At 50.6% G+C, this 13867-nt stretch overlaps 2 protein-coding genes across 2 annotated transcripts; one reads left to right on the top strand and one right to left on the bottom strand.

The window, feature by feature from the left end:
- The first annotated feature begins 2669 nt into the window (after positions 1-2669).
- LOC310890466 (olfactory receptor 14J1-like) lies at positions 2670-4149 on the top strand. The gene has a single exon (XM_083852821.1). It carries the CDS (start codon positions 2817-2819, stop codon positions 4008-4010), a length of 1194 nt encoding a protein of 397 aa, XP_083708947.1. The 5' UTR covers positions 2670-2816; the 3' UTR covers positions 4011-4149.
- Positions 4150-12012: 7863 nt separating this feature from the next.
- On the bottom strand, positions 12013-13009 carry LOC310890451 (olfactory receptor 14C36-like; the record flags this gene model as incomplete). The annotated part of the gene is made up of 1 exon (XM_083852807.1): positions 12013-13009. The coding sequence occupies exon 1, from the start codon at positions 12925-12927 to the stop codon at positions 12013-12015; it is 915 nt and encodes a 304-aa protein (XP_083708933.1). The 5' UTR covers positions 12928-13009.
- Positions 13010-13867: the final 858 nt, after the last annotated feature.

The raw sequence follows: 13867 nt of genomic DNA on the forward strand, positions 1-13867 counted from the left end.
CCATGGCAGGGGGGTTGGAATTAGGTAATCTCTAAGGTCCCTTCCAAGCCAAACCAATCTATGATTCTTTGAAAAAGAGCTTGGATGAGCCTTCTCAGGAGGGCTGTTAGGGGCTTCACACACACAGTGCATGATGGTGTCATAGAAAACAGTGGCACTAGCGAGGGAAGAGGAGCAGGTAGATAAGGCCTTCTGCCTGCAGCAGACTCCAAGGTGGCAGATCTAAAGCACACACAGGATGCCCAACTGAGCAGGAAGGGGAAGACTGGATCTAGAAAGCACGTCATGAAAGTAAAGGTCTTGAGTGTCACAGTGTCACTGCGGGAGAGCTTCAGAAATGGGGCAAAATCACAGAAGGGGTCCACGAGACTGGGACCACAGCACTGTAGCTGGGAGAAGAATGAAATGGTTTCTGTGCATGAGAGAAATCCCTTGGGTTAAGGTACAGCTGCCTTCTGGAGTCAGACCTTCCACTTCACAAGCCTTGCAGAGCACAGGGATGGCATAAAGCCTAAGACTGACCGTAGGACATGGCCCCCAGCAGGAAGCACTCTGGTCATGCAGAAGGTGCAGATGATAGTGCTCCCACCTCTGTGAGCAAAGGGAGTGTTGTCCCCAGTCAGGAAGCTGGCCAGCATCTGGCACAGGGTGGTGGAGCTGTACAAGGTGTGGAAGGGGGACAAATCCCCAAAGAAGAAGGCCATGGACATCTGCAGGTGTTTGCTCCACATCCCAGTCACTGTACTGGTCATGCGAGAGAGGAAGAAGAGATGTGTCTAAGGGTTGAGGAACTTCCATATTGACAGGAGAGGAAACTCAGCCAACGATGTCATATTGTCCCATTCCCCTTTCTTCATGGAATACATTTTAGAGCATCCTGGTCTCCCTTCTCTGGTTAGGACACCAATGAGCAAGATGTTTCTTTCTCAGTTTGTAAAAGAAATGGTGAAGAAAGCTCAGACAGGTGAAATGATCCCTGCCTGTCGTGGCTGAGGTGTTCTGCCACGCCGTGGGAGAGGAATATGGTTTTAAGGGAGGGTGTCATTTGTACTCATGGTAGACATCCTCACTCTAATAGCAGAAATCATAATTCTAAAATCCATCTTCCCTTTGTTCAGAGAGGATCAGTTGGTGATGACTTCAGTCTGCTTCAGACACCACACCCCAGCAGAGACCCTGCTGCCCTCAGGAGCTGTCAGCCCTGAGGCCTTGGGGACACCTCGAGGGAGCCCAATGGCACAGAGCAAGCGATGCCATGGTCGGGTGCTGTGCTGCTGAGCTGGGCCGGGCTTCAGGGCCCAAGGGGAGCTCCTGGCAAGCGGGCAGCACTGCAGAGAGACAGCTCTGCCCAGGAGCAGCTCCTCTGCACAGCACAGCAGGGCTGGGGGCTCTGACCACAGGTGGCACGGGGAGAGAAGGGAAGGAGAGAGGGGTTGGAGGCAGTGAGGAACGCAACAAGAGAGGGCAGCGTGTGGCAGGACAGATCTGCAGACTGTTGAAACCGTGAGTCTCTAGCAGCACGGTGATGAAGACGAGGTTGCCAAAAGGGCACAGCTGGCACATCTGATGGCTGATAGAATCTGTCCATATGGCTCTTACTCTACTTGTAATGTGGAGTAGACAATGCTTTTTAGAGAATGACATTTATGAGGACGTAAGAGGAAGACTTAGGCTTGGTTGATTTCAAGGTGAAGGCTTTTATTTTTGTTTCTGTGTTTTCAGATTCCTGCACTGGATGTGAGGCAGGTTTCATGGCAATGGATTTTCAGGATTGTACAGGAGACTGAGACGCCAAGAGCATTGCAGTGAGGGATCAATGTCAACAATGAACTTCAAAAGTCCCTTCCCACACCCCAGCCCACAGACTGCAGCAACATCATCATTGTGGTCCTCTCAGGTTTTATCCTAGCTTATCTTTAGGAGCTGCAAACCCTCTGATGCCCCATGCCCTGTCTTTGGCAGGTGTCTGCCGGCTTGAGGTGAGCACAGATCATTTGTAATGAGGCAGAGCTGCAAGCAGAGGAGGGTCTGCTGAGTGCCCGTCTGTCCCTCTCTGGCCTTGCCTCCCCTGGCAGCAGCACGCTGCCATTCCTCCTGGCTTCTCCAGCTGGCCGTGCTGCTGTTATTCTTGATTCCAGGCTGGCTGGGGATGGAGGTTTCACATGCACATGGAGTGAGCTCTTGGTGTGCTTGGGGGAAGGGGAGTAGAGAGGCAGGGTGAGGGGTCTGTGGTTGTGCACTTTGAGCCTGGATTCCTTTGCTCCCAGCAGTGTCCAGGTGCCTTAGACACTGGAACAGCTACCACAGGGAAGTGGTCACAGCACTGAGGCTACCACAATTCCAGAAACTTTTGGACAACCCTCACAGGTGTATGGACCTACTTTTGGGTGCCTATATACAGATCCAGGGGTGGGATTTGAGGATCCTTCTGGGTCCCTTCCAGGTTGTGATATTCTACGTTTCTATGCGTCTATGAACCTCTGAGTGCAATGGTCCTGCATCTCAAATGTCATCTCAACTGCCAGCACAGCGCAGCTGTGACCAGCTGTGATGTACAGACTGGCTGTCCTCTCTAAAGAACACTCTGAATTAAAGGGGGAGTCCCTTTGCCTCTGAGGATCCACAGCTTTTCACTTGGAGTGCAGCAGAAATGCCCAGGATTTCTGCCTTAGGAAAAGTCCTCAGGATTGGGGTGGGCAGCTAGACAAAAAATACAAAAATAATTCCCCACAGCCTTGCTCTGCAGATGGGTGAGTTGTGAGAAACTATATGGAAAAGCTCTTTATTAGGAGGTGATTTGAATCTGATATTACCCCATGTTCCTCTTAACCTCTTGCTGTTGGGCAGGACTGACTCGTGTTGCTCACAGCAGAATCCCTTATTCACAGGGACATCCTCAGGCTGCATCAGTAAGGACGCATGAAAGGGACCTGCCAACTGTAATCCTGATAGAGAAGAATCATTACATTGGATTAATAGGGAAATGGAACAAGCTTTTCTCATATAAAACTTCTGTGCTTTTTTGCTGTTGTTGTTTTTTTGTTTCCCTGGGACAGAACCCCAAGCCAAGAACCATGCAGGTGCCCAACAGCAGCTCTGTGAGCGAGTTCCTCCTCCTGGCATTCACAGACACGCGCGAGCTGCAGCTCCTGCACTTCGGGCTCTTCCTAGGCATCTACCTGGCTGCCCTCCTGGGCAACGGCCTCATCCTCACAGCCATAGCCTTCGACCACCGCCTCCACACCCCCATGTACTTCTTCCTCCTCAACCTCGCCCTCCTCGACCTGGGATGCATCTCCACCACTCTGCCCAAAGCCATGGCCAATGCCCTCTGGGACACCAGGGCCATTTCCTATCAAGGATGTGCTGCACAAGTCTTCTTTTCAATCTTCTTGGTTGTAGCAGAGTATTATCTCCTCACTGTCATGGCCTACGACCGCTACATTGCCATCTGCAAACCCCTGCACTACGGGAGCCTCCTGGGCAGCAGAGCTTGTGCCAAGATGGCAGCAGCTGCCTGGGGTAGTGGCTTTCTCCATGCTGTCCTGCACACGGCCAATACATTTTCCCTGCCCCTCTGCCAAGGCAATTCTGTGGACCAGTTCTTCTGTGAAATCCCCCACATCCTCAAGCTCTCCTGCTCAGATGACTACCTCAGGGAAGTCAGGGCACTTCTGTTTAATATTTCTTTAGTCTTTGTTTGTTTTGTTTTCATTGTGCTGTCCTATGTGCAGATCTTCAGGGCAGTGCTGAGGATGCCCTCTGAGCAGGGCCGGCACAAAGCCTTTTCCACATGCCTCCCTCACCTTGCTGTGGTCTCCCTGTTTGTCAGCACTGCCATGTTTGCCTATCTGAAGCCCCCCTCCATTTCCTCCCCATCCTTGGACATGGTGATGGCAGTTCTGTACTCCGTCGTGCCTCCAGCAGTGAACCCCCTCATCTACAGCATGAGGAACCAGGACCTGAAAAGCACATTGAAGAAACTGATTTTAGTGGTAATATTTACTTAGCAATAAATTGGCTCTCCCACTTTTCTAGTTTTACTCAAGTTAATATCAGGCAATTTGTGGCCTTTAGATGTAGCATTCTTTAAAATTCTGTTTGCAGATAAATGTTTGCTTTCATTCCTCTTTTCTAGGTGACTAGTCCTCTGTGTGACCCAGAGGTTTTCTCTAAATGTGTTTATTCCTAAATGACACCTGGCCTCTGTAGTGGCATCTTGTTAGTAAAATGAAGTTGCTCAGTGGTCAGGGCTCTTCTTCCCAAACTGGAGTGCAGAAGACACTCAGGGAATACCAGTCTCAAGGCCTCAGTCTTGTGCTTGGGTGCCACCTGGGCACAGGGGCATGAGGGGATGGGGTGCTGGGTGAGGGAATCAGGGATGGACTGAGTCGTCACTGGCAGTTTCCCAGTGCCCCTGGACACCCTGATCAGTCAAGAAGCAGCTTCCTGGAACTGTCTGACATGTCACAGGGCTGCTGGCATCAAGAAGGTATCAGGAGCCTCCAAGATATCCTAAGGGTTTTCTAGGGGATCCATTTGCCTTGTGTTGGGTGGGCAGTGAGTGGATTTTCACAGTAAAGCTAAGCCAAAGGATGCATGGGCTGATGGGAGCTCTGCAATGCCAGGACAGACAGCAAGGCCTCAGCACAAAGGTCTCAGAGGCCTTCAGTGAACAAGTGGAAAGGACCAAGACTGGCTGACCAGGCAAGGGCAGGGAGGTGGGGAGAGGTGAGCAAGGGATGGGCTGGGCTGGGCAGTGCGTGGCAGAGGGCAACAGCAGTGTCAGGGAGCGGTGGGAGCATGCAGGGGAGGGCTCCCAGCAGGGCTTGGTGCTGCAGAGCTAGGGCTGCGCAAAGGGAGCCCAGAGTCACAGGGGCAGGGGAGAGGAGGCCGCTCTGGGCCCTTGCTAGCCTGGGCAGAGCAGGAAGGGGGCCCAGGGCATTCGTCCCCTCACCCCAGCCTGCCAGGACCTGCAAGATGGTCATGGAGCGTCCAGGACCAGGCTCTGCACTGTGGCCACAAGCCCTGCCTGCCCTCCTCCTGCCATGCTCCATGCAGTGGCTGCAGCAGAGGGGACCCCCAGCCAGCCCTTGCATGGGGCTCTACCACCCATCTCACCCTGGCCCTATCCAGCGCCCTCCTTGCTGCTCTCTGATGCACGCCAGGACCTCCCAGTGTGTGCTGGCCAGAACATCTGCTGAGGGCCAGTGTGGCTGCTGCAGGGGCAGCGAGCTCAGCATGGCCCTTGCAGACCCCTGCCCTGGGCCTGCCTCTCCCCTTGTCCTTGGACCAGGCCTTGTCTCTGCTGGCAGGAGCACTCTTGGCATGCACTTTCTGGCCTCCCCTTGACTCCACACAGCTGCTGCCCACTCAGGCGGCTGGCACAAACATGTCCTCACAAGCAGCACCACCCCTTGGGCTGCTTCTCCTGGCCTCTCCCACCCCACTGCCTTGACTCCTTGTCTCTGCTGGGCCCCATCTTCCACACCCAAATGTGTCCCTTGGCTGTCACCTCCCTCTCCTCTGCCTCATGGGGTGACAGAGCCAGGGTGGGATGGGTTACTTTATGTGATGCAGTTCTTGTGTAATCTGCATTGGTGATGGCACAAAGGGACAGTTCCTTCACCAGTAATCAACATCCTTCTTCATTTTAGGCCACAACTCAACATCCTTCACTGAGCTTCAAGTTTTTTTCTGTATCTTGTGGATGAACTGGATTAGGTCTCCTTGATTAGTCTGAGGCACAATGCAATGCCTTTTGCCTTCTGCCAATACAGCACAATGCCTATGACTTTCCCTTACTCTGTGCATTGACCAGATGGGTCATCTCACATTTTTCACTTTCATACCCATAGTTGGAAGGGGACGATTTCCCAAAGTGGGGCAAGCTGATGGGTTCTGTCTCAGCTCTTTCAAGTGTCCTGTTCTTGAGTCTTGCAGCCTGAATTTGCCACAGATGACCCAGGAGGGTAAATGGATGTTCAGCTGTCTAGTAGGAACAAAGGAGAGTATCTTGGGTTCCCAATGGCCTTTTCAACTTTGGGTCAGTCTCAGGAATTCACTGAAAGAGGGGTTTTGTCCTTGAAGGGGTTTTGTGTGCCGGGCTGGACTGTAGTTGCAGGGATAAAGAGCACTGCTGGCAGTGGAGTTTCCCTGGGAACTCCATCTACCTCCCCCTGAATCCCCCCAAAGGTTCTGGTCTCCTGCAGGTCCTTTCTGATAGCTGCAAATCCAGGGAAGTACCTCAGATGGGGTCTCTGGTGGTTTTGCTTGATTGTTTATTGTCAGACAGCAAAGCTCTGCCTCAATACCCAGTAATTTCATGAGTACTTAACTAATAGAGCAATTACTCATCACTTCAAATGATTCAATCCCTTCCATAAAATGTCAGACAGCGTAGTTTCTACCATGAAGAAATGTGAATTTTCAGGATGTATATTCATCACAGGAGAAGAAATACTGATGTTCACATGTACTTGCATTGTCCTCCCGTAGTGTATCATGATGTACTCCCTCATCTACCAGGTATGTTCACAAGTTTTGATTAAACTGACAATGCTGAATATAGCTTTTCCAGCTGCCCGTCTGGACCTATGCAATTCCTGTTGTTCTGGTTTGCCCTCCCCTTATTCTTTGATCATTCAGACCACTCTCACCAACACAGTTGCTGCTTTGAGATTCAGGTAGAAGCAGCCCAGCTTGCTCATCTATCAGCAATATGTATTTTTTTTCTTTAGCAAGAACCTCATACTTTATCATTGAATTCATATTGTATGGATCGATACTAACACTATAGTTCATAATTTCATATCTATCAGTATAAAATACTTCTTGTATATTCAATCTTTTGGGAAGGTAAACCTCAGAGAAGGAATAGAAGATGAGGAGCTTGTTTTTTTTCTTATTATTATTTCTTTATTTTTTTGAAAATTTATGCATGTTTTGCTGGTCTTTGGTTGGAAATAGGAAAAACCCTTCCACACCTGTGTTCATCCATGTCTCTTAGTAAAGCAGGTGGGAGCTGAGGAAATGGAGCTGTAACGTCCAGCTGCAGACTTTAATGCATAAGTCTGGTGTAAGGAAAAGTGATGGAAGCGCCAGGTGGCCAATGAGAGAAATGTCAGGGCTGGCGTGGTGAGGAGCAAGATTCTCCATGCAGTGTCAGACCTCAAGAGTCTGCTTTTCCTACCTATGCAAGTCTCTGAAGGAGACACCCTGGATGAATATCAATTAGGGAATAATACTCCTAAACAAAATTCAACTAAATGCATCCTTTAAGATGGGAAAAGATTTTTATTAGGTGCTTTTTGAAATCTTCCTCCTTAACTAGAACATGAAAGCTCTCCAATTAGCTGAACAAGTCTTGAAGTCCTGAACAAAACTATGCAAGAGATGTTAGGAGTTTCTTCATTTTAATGAGTTCCATGGTGTATTTTGGTGCTGAGGCTATGACACTCAGGTACTGTGAGAAGAATGATGCAACCACCTGAGAAAGTAAAGTCAGAAGGAAAAGTTGAAGTGATTTGGAGTATTAATGGGCCCCACAGAGGGCTGTTACTAAGACAGCCTCCCCAGAGACTTGTTAGAGCAGCTAATTGGAGGCCATGATTACAGGTAGGCAAAGGCAGTATGCTGAGAAATATCTTCACTGGTTTTATTGAAGAAGAAGGGCCAAGGCCTAACCCCAGCTACTGGGAGGGGAGATAGTGCACCCCCATGGCTTGATCAGGCTTGATGTGGTGAGCAGTGTGATGCCACAAGAAGAACAGTGGTATGATACCTACCAGCCTCTGCAAGGGGTTGCAAGGAAGCAATGAGGCTCCATTGCAATGAGTATGGCATATCTCTTCATGAGCTCTAGCCACAGGGACAAAAACGTCAGGGCTGTTGGGACCTTCCATTCTACCAACACCCTCCGCCTTATCCTTTGCAGTCTTTCCTATACTATCCCAGACTTTGCCCTATTTCCTTGAAGACTGCAGACACCCATCTCTGTTCACCTCCTGGCATTTCCATCACTTCACCAATGTCTCATCAAACCTCACCACCTCACCAATTGATCCTTTAAACACAAAGCCATGGTCTTATCACGTACACTCTTTGGGTGACCTCTTGCACCACAGCACTACCTTTTGAGGGACATTTCTTCCTCCTCGTGGCCAGTGCCTACCTTCCAAGATGCATTTTGTGGCCGTTTTTCTCTCCTGCTCTTTCCTACTACCAAACAAGCTCCATCAGAGTGGAAACCACTCCCAAAGTAGGCATCCCAACCCATCGGCCTTCTTGAGGCCTGTCAGCACACCAGACACAAGTCACCTCACCAGTGTCTTCCAAGCCATGGGCCTGCTGCTGGTCTTGCAGCTTCTTGGCTAGACACAACCAAGCCTTGTGCCTCCTGCTGTCCAGTCATGGACTGAAGCAGAAGAGACACGACAACCAATATTCAGGCCTTCTTTCTGTCTGGGTCCTCCTCGGTATGTCGGCAGAGGGGATCCCACAGTCAGCATGCCAACCAGGTGCCTTCTGCTGGCCTAGCAGGGCCACTGGCAGATGTCAGCTGAAAAATACAGATCCCAGGTCGAAGTCAAGGGTGACCTGCCAGATACAGGCAGAAGTGACCTCATAGTCTCTTTCTGTGACATTTTCATGCTTCTGGCCTATCAACTGCAGAGACAGAAGTGACCTTACAGTCACTTCCACAGTCACATTCCTGCTGCTGGTGCAGGAGATCCTGAGGCAGAGATGACCTCTCTCTAGCCCCTAGGGACTAGGGTTTACCTTTCTGGGTTAGACATTAAGCAAAGTTTTAGTTGGAGGGTTTGGTGTTGTGCTTGTGGTATCAGGTCTGTGGTTAGGGTATGGGCAAGCATTATGGTTTAGGGTTGCATTTAGGTCTGCCAAGAAGTCTGGGGTTAAATAGAGCATTTTAATGATAGTGTTAAGTGCAGGGATTAGGGTGAGCAAGAGAGTAAAGGTAAGGGAAAGGGGCTATGGGCTGAGTTTTTCTTCAGGTGATACTTTGAGTTCTGCATTATAGTAGGGGACTACTGTCAGGGTGTTGGACTAATGTCTATGTTGAGGGATTAATGTTATTGTTGAAAATAGTGTAAGGGCCATGCATGACTGTTTTAAGTCAGTGTTACAGCAGCATCAACATTACATGAACCCTCTTACCTCTACAAATAGAAACTTCCAAGCTCCTCTTCCCTTCCTTTTCCCTACCCCAAATCTCACATCTCTTCTGGCCAGGCTACTCCTGACCTCCCCATAGCAGTCATCTAACTGGCATCAGCTTTCTGATGGCTTTCATTATATCAGAGTACCTGTCTCACCTCTGTTGGCTACTCTGTCCTGTAGTATTAGAGTACTCTACTCTCTACACTCTTGGTTATTCTATTCTGTTGCTATGAAAGCCTCCTGTGGGAATTGCTAGGGCAGATAATTGGAGGCCATGATTACAGACAGGCAAAGGTACTGTGCTGAGAAAAGTTTCGTTTTGTTTTGGTGAAGCAGAAGGTCCAAGGCCTGACCCCAGCCCCTGGAGGAGAGATCCTGAACCCCCATGTCTCACTCAGGGGTCTTCCTGGGGTCTGTGGGGTAGGGGGTGATGCCCATATATAATGTGAAGGATGATGGTATGACACCTCCCAGTGTTTGCACACAGTTGAAAGGCAAATACATGGTCCCAGTGCCATGAGTATAACATATCTCCTCATAAGCCATGGCTGCGGTGACAAAGGTGGCCTTCCAGTCTTGTCAGAACACTCCTCTGCATGTTTTTCTGTGCTGTCCCACACTTCTCTGAAGGCAGCAGACAGCCACTTCTCTTCCCCACCTTGCTCTCTGGTATTCCCACGATTTCACTGAAGCTTCTCGCCAGCTGTTCCTTCAAACACAAGGGCATGGGCTGATCCAAACTCCCTCTGGGTGACCTCTGGACCCACAGCATCAGTTCCAGTGCCTCACCTCGAAATCTAGAATTTCATCTGAATATCTAATCTAAATCTACCCTCTTTAAGTTTAAAACCATTCCCCTTGTCCTATCACTGCACACCCTGAGAAAAAGCCTCTCCCCAGCTTTCCTGTTGGCCTCCTTTAAGTAGTGGATGGACGCTATAAGGCCTCCTCAGAGCCTTCTCTTCTCCAGGCTGAACAACCCCAACTCCCTCAACCTGTTTTAATAGGAGAGGTGCTCCAGTCCCGTGTTCATCCTTGTAGTCCTTGTCTGGACTCACTCTTACAGCTTCATGTCATTCTTATATTGGGAGCCCCAGAGCTGAACGCAGTACTCCAGGTGGGGTCTCAAGAGAGCAGAGAAAAGGGGGAGAATCACCTCATCCATTCCCCACTCAGCCTGTATTTGTGCTTGGGATTGCCCTGGCCAAGGTGTAGGACCAAGGCCAAGTAGGCCTTGTTGAACTTCATGAAGTTTCCACAAGCAACCTCTCAAACCTCTCCGGTTCCTTACCTCCAGGAAGGAACATGAAAACATACAGGCAGGCCTTCTTCCTGTAAGGGTCCTAGTGGGTATGTAGACAGAGGGGTTCTCACAGTTGGCATGCCAAGTGCCTGCTTGTACTGCATCTGGCTGGGATGGAGTGGCTTACATAGTGTTGTGCTCTGCGCAAGGTGAAGTTGCTCAAGGACTCAACCTAGTTGGCATCATCCACAGATGAGCTGAAAATGCACTCCATGCCATCATAGAGGGAGACAGCAAACAGGGTCAATGGTGTTGGTCCAAGTTCCCATCACAGAGGGATGCTGCTGGTAACTGACTGTCAGGAGGACTTTGTACCACTAATGTCCAGCCACCTTCCCTCCCCCCATCATCATCCCCTTCTTCAGTCCAAATATCACCAGTCTGGCCAAAGGGAGACTCCAGGAGACCATGGCAAAGGCCTTGATAAAGTCCAGGTTCACCACATTGCCTTCTTTCCCCTTCCCTACTGCTTCAGCAATTTCTTTGTTTTCCTCCATGTACCTGAAGATGGCTGTGGCAGGACTTTCCCCGTCATGTCACCAGGAGCAGAGGTGATAGCAGCAATTCTCCTCGTCTTTTTTTTTTTTTTTTTTTGGCGTTCCTTAAGATGTGTTTGATGCCTGCCTTTTCCAAGTCCCCAGAAATCTCTATGTTGCAAACCTTTGACAGCCCAGTCCAGAAAGTCACGGTAGTGTGACATAGCAGAGAGAGGCATCTGGAATGAACCTGTGCAAGTAGGGTGACAGAAATCTCACAGAGACACTGGGGGTTGTTTCTGGAGGCACACAGGGCAATGCCAGGGCTCTGTGAGATATCCATCTCTGAGCTGGTCTCCTGCGCTCCTCATACACATGGGGCTGTTGAGAGACACAGGTCCCTACCTTGCACACCACACGCAGTGCACTGAAGTGCCTGCAGTGTCCCTCTGGCTCCTGCAGCCACTGCCAGAGGCTGGGAAGCACGTCAGCCCTGCAGTGCCTCACCCTGCTCTGCCCTCCTCTGAGATACCCCAAGGCATGAGGAATTGGCACAGGGACGTTCAAGGAAGCACATCCCAGAGCTGCCTCCAGGTGGCTTCCCATGGGATGTTACTTCGCCTTGTGACACTATCTGCCCCACTGGCCTTCATGAGACTTGTAGGAATATCTGATGGCCTTTGTTGTCGCAGGTGTTCATCTCTCTACGTGCGTATGATGGCATCATGGTATGATGGTGCGTACTGCTGGCAGCAGTAGCAAAGGGTTTCCCTTCCCATATCTCCCCTGCACACACAGGGGGCCCTGCTCTTCTGGGATATTCCATATTCCAGGGAGCAATTCCCACATAAGCACATCTGTGCTGGCCTGGACAGCCACTGTGGAACCCCTTCCCCATGCAACCCCAATTACACACATCCTCGACCTGGTGCTGCGGCTCTAAAGAGTATTAAAAAAGTCCAAAAAACAGCAAACTATACCTTGTGCCAGAAATGCATTACATTATCAGTCATATGTGGAAGATGAAGGGCAATTTCCTGATTTTGAAAGACATCAATGCATCAGTTTCCTCAAAGCATCCCTGAGCTCCTGATTCCTCATGCTGTAGATGAGGGGGTTCACTGCTGGAGGCAACACTGAGTACAGAACTGCAACCACCAGGTCAAGGGATGGGGAGGAGATCAAGGGGGGCTTAAGATGGGCAAACATGACAGTGCTGACAAACAGGGAGACCACAGCCAGGTGAGGGAGGCACGTGGAAAAGGCTTTATGCCATCCCTGGTCAGAGGGCATCCTGAGTACCACCCTGAAGATCTGCACATAGGACACCACAATGAAAACAAAGCATACAGTGGTTAAACAGGCACTAAACATGAGAAGCCAACCTTCCCTGAGATAGGCATCTGAGCAGGAGAGCTTGAGGATGTGGGGGATTTCACAGAAGAATTGGTCCACAGAATTGCCTTGGCAGAGGGGCAGGGAAAATGTATTGGCTGTGTGCATGACAGCATAGAGAAAGCCACTGCCCCAGGCAGCTGCTGCCATCTTGGCACAAGCTCTGCTGCCCAGGAGGCTCCCGTAGTGCAGGGGTTTGCAGATGGCAACGTAGCGGTCGTAGGCCATGGTGATGAGAAGAGAATACTCTGAACCAAAGAAGAAGACTAAAAAAAAAACCTGTGCAGCACAGCCTTCATAGGAGATTGCCCTGGTGTCCCACAGAGAATTGGCCATGGCTTTGGGTGCAGAGGTGGAGATGCATCCCAGGTCGAGGAGGGCGAGGTTGAGGAGGAAGAAGTACATGGGGGTGTGGAGGCGGTGGTCGCAGGCTACGGCGGTGAGGATGAGGCCGTTGCCCAGGAGGGCAGCCAGGTAGATGCCCAGGAAGAGCCCGAAGTGCAGGAGCTGCAGCTCCCGCGTGTCTGCGAATGCCAGGAGGAGGAACTCACTCACACAGCTGCTGTTGGGCATTTGCTCTTTCTGGGCATGGGGTCCTGCCCAAGGAACAGAAATACAGTGATAATATACCAGAGTTATCTGAGAAAAAAGATTTCTATTTCTCATATAATCCCCAATGTGCTTGCCCAATTGCACGCAGACATTTGGCAGATCCCTTTCCTGTGTTTGTATTCATGCTGCCTGAGGCTTTCCCTTGGAGCAGGACATTCTGCTGTGGGTAGTTCAGGAATGAGTCCTGTCCTACAGCAACAGGTAAAGAACATAGGTGGATTTATAATTGTGTCTTTTGTTCTAGCTGACCAGCCACTCCTGAAGAGAGTCTGTAAGGCAGAAATCCTGTGCAATTTTCCTGCATTCCAAGTGAAATACTGTGGATCCTCTCCCTGGTTTGAATTGACCTGTGCCGGCACCTCTTTGAGCTGCAGGACAACTGCACTCAGAGGTTCACCCAAGAAGAACCTGGACACTGCTGAGAGCCGAAGAATCCAGTCTCAAAGCACACATATCCAGACCCCTCACCCTGTCCCCGTACCCCATTTCCGTCCAAGCACACCGAGGGCTCACTCCATTTGCATGTGAAACCTCCATCCTCAGCCAGCCTGGAAACAAGAACAGCAGCAGCATGGCCAGCTGGAGAAGCCAGGAGGAATGGCAGCGTGCTGCTGCCAGAGGAGGAAAGACCAGGGAGGGACAGACAGACACTCAGCAGACCCTCCTCTGCTGCAGCTCTGCCTGCAGAGGCGGCAGCTCCTGCTGGGGACACCGGGGGCTTGAGGGCAGAGGCTGTGCTGGTGGGAAAGGAGAGCAGGGGGTGTCCCAGGGAAGGCACCTGCTGTGCGGGGAGATGGCAGGGAGGTGCCTGAGCCCTCCCTCACACAGCATTTGTGGCAGCAGTTCCCTCTCACCACCTGCCCATGTCCCTGCTGGGTGCTGGTTCTATGTTAGCTCAGTT

Source organism: Anser anser, assembly GCF_964211835.1.
Source record: "Anser anser genome assembly, contig: HAP1_SCAFFOLD_51, whole genome shotgun sequence".
Taxonomy (NCBI): Eukaryota; Metazoa; Chordata; class Aves; order Anseriformes; family Anatidae; genus Anser; species Anser anser.

What these genes read in the sequence shown, in the direction of transcription:
- LOC310890466 (XM_083852821.1), top strand. Translation starts at nt 2,817, where the DNA reads ATGTTCCTCTTAACCTCTTGCTGTTGGGCAGGACTGACTCGTGTTGCT.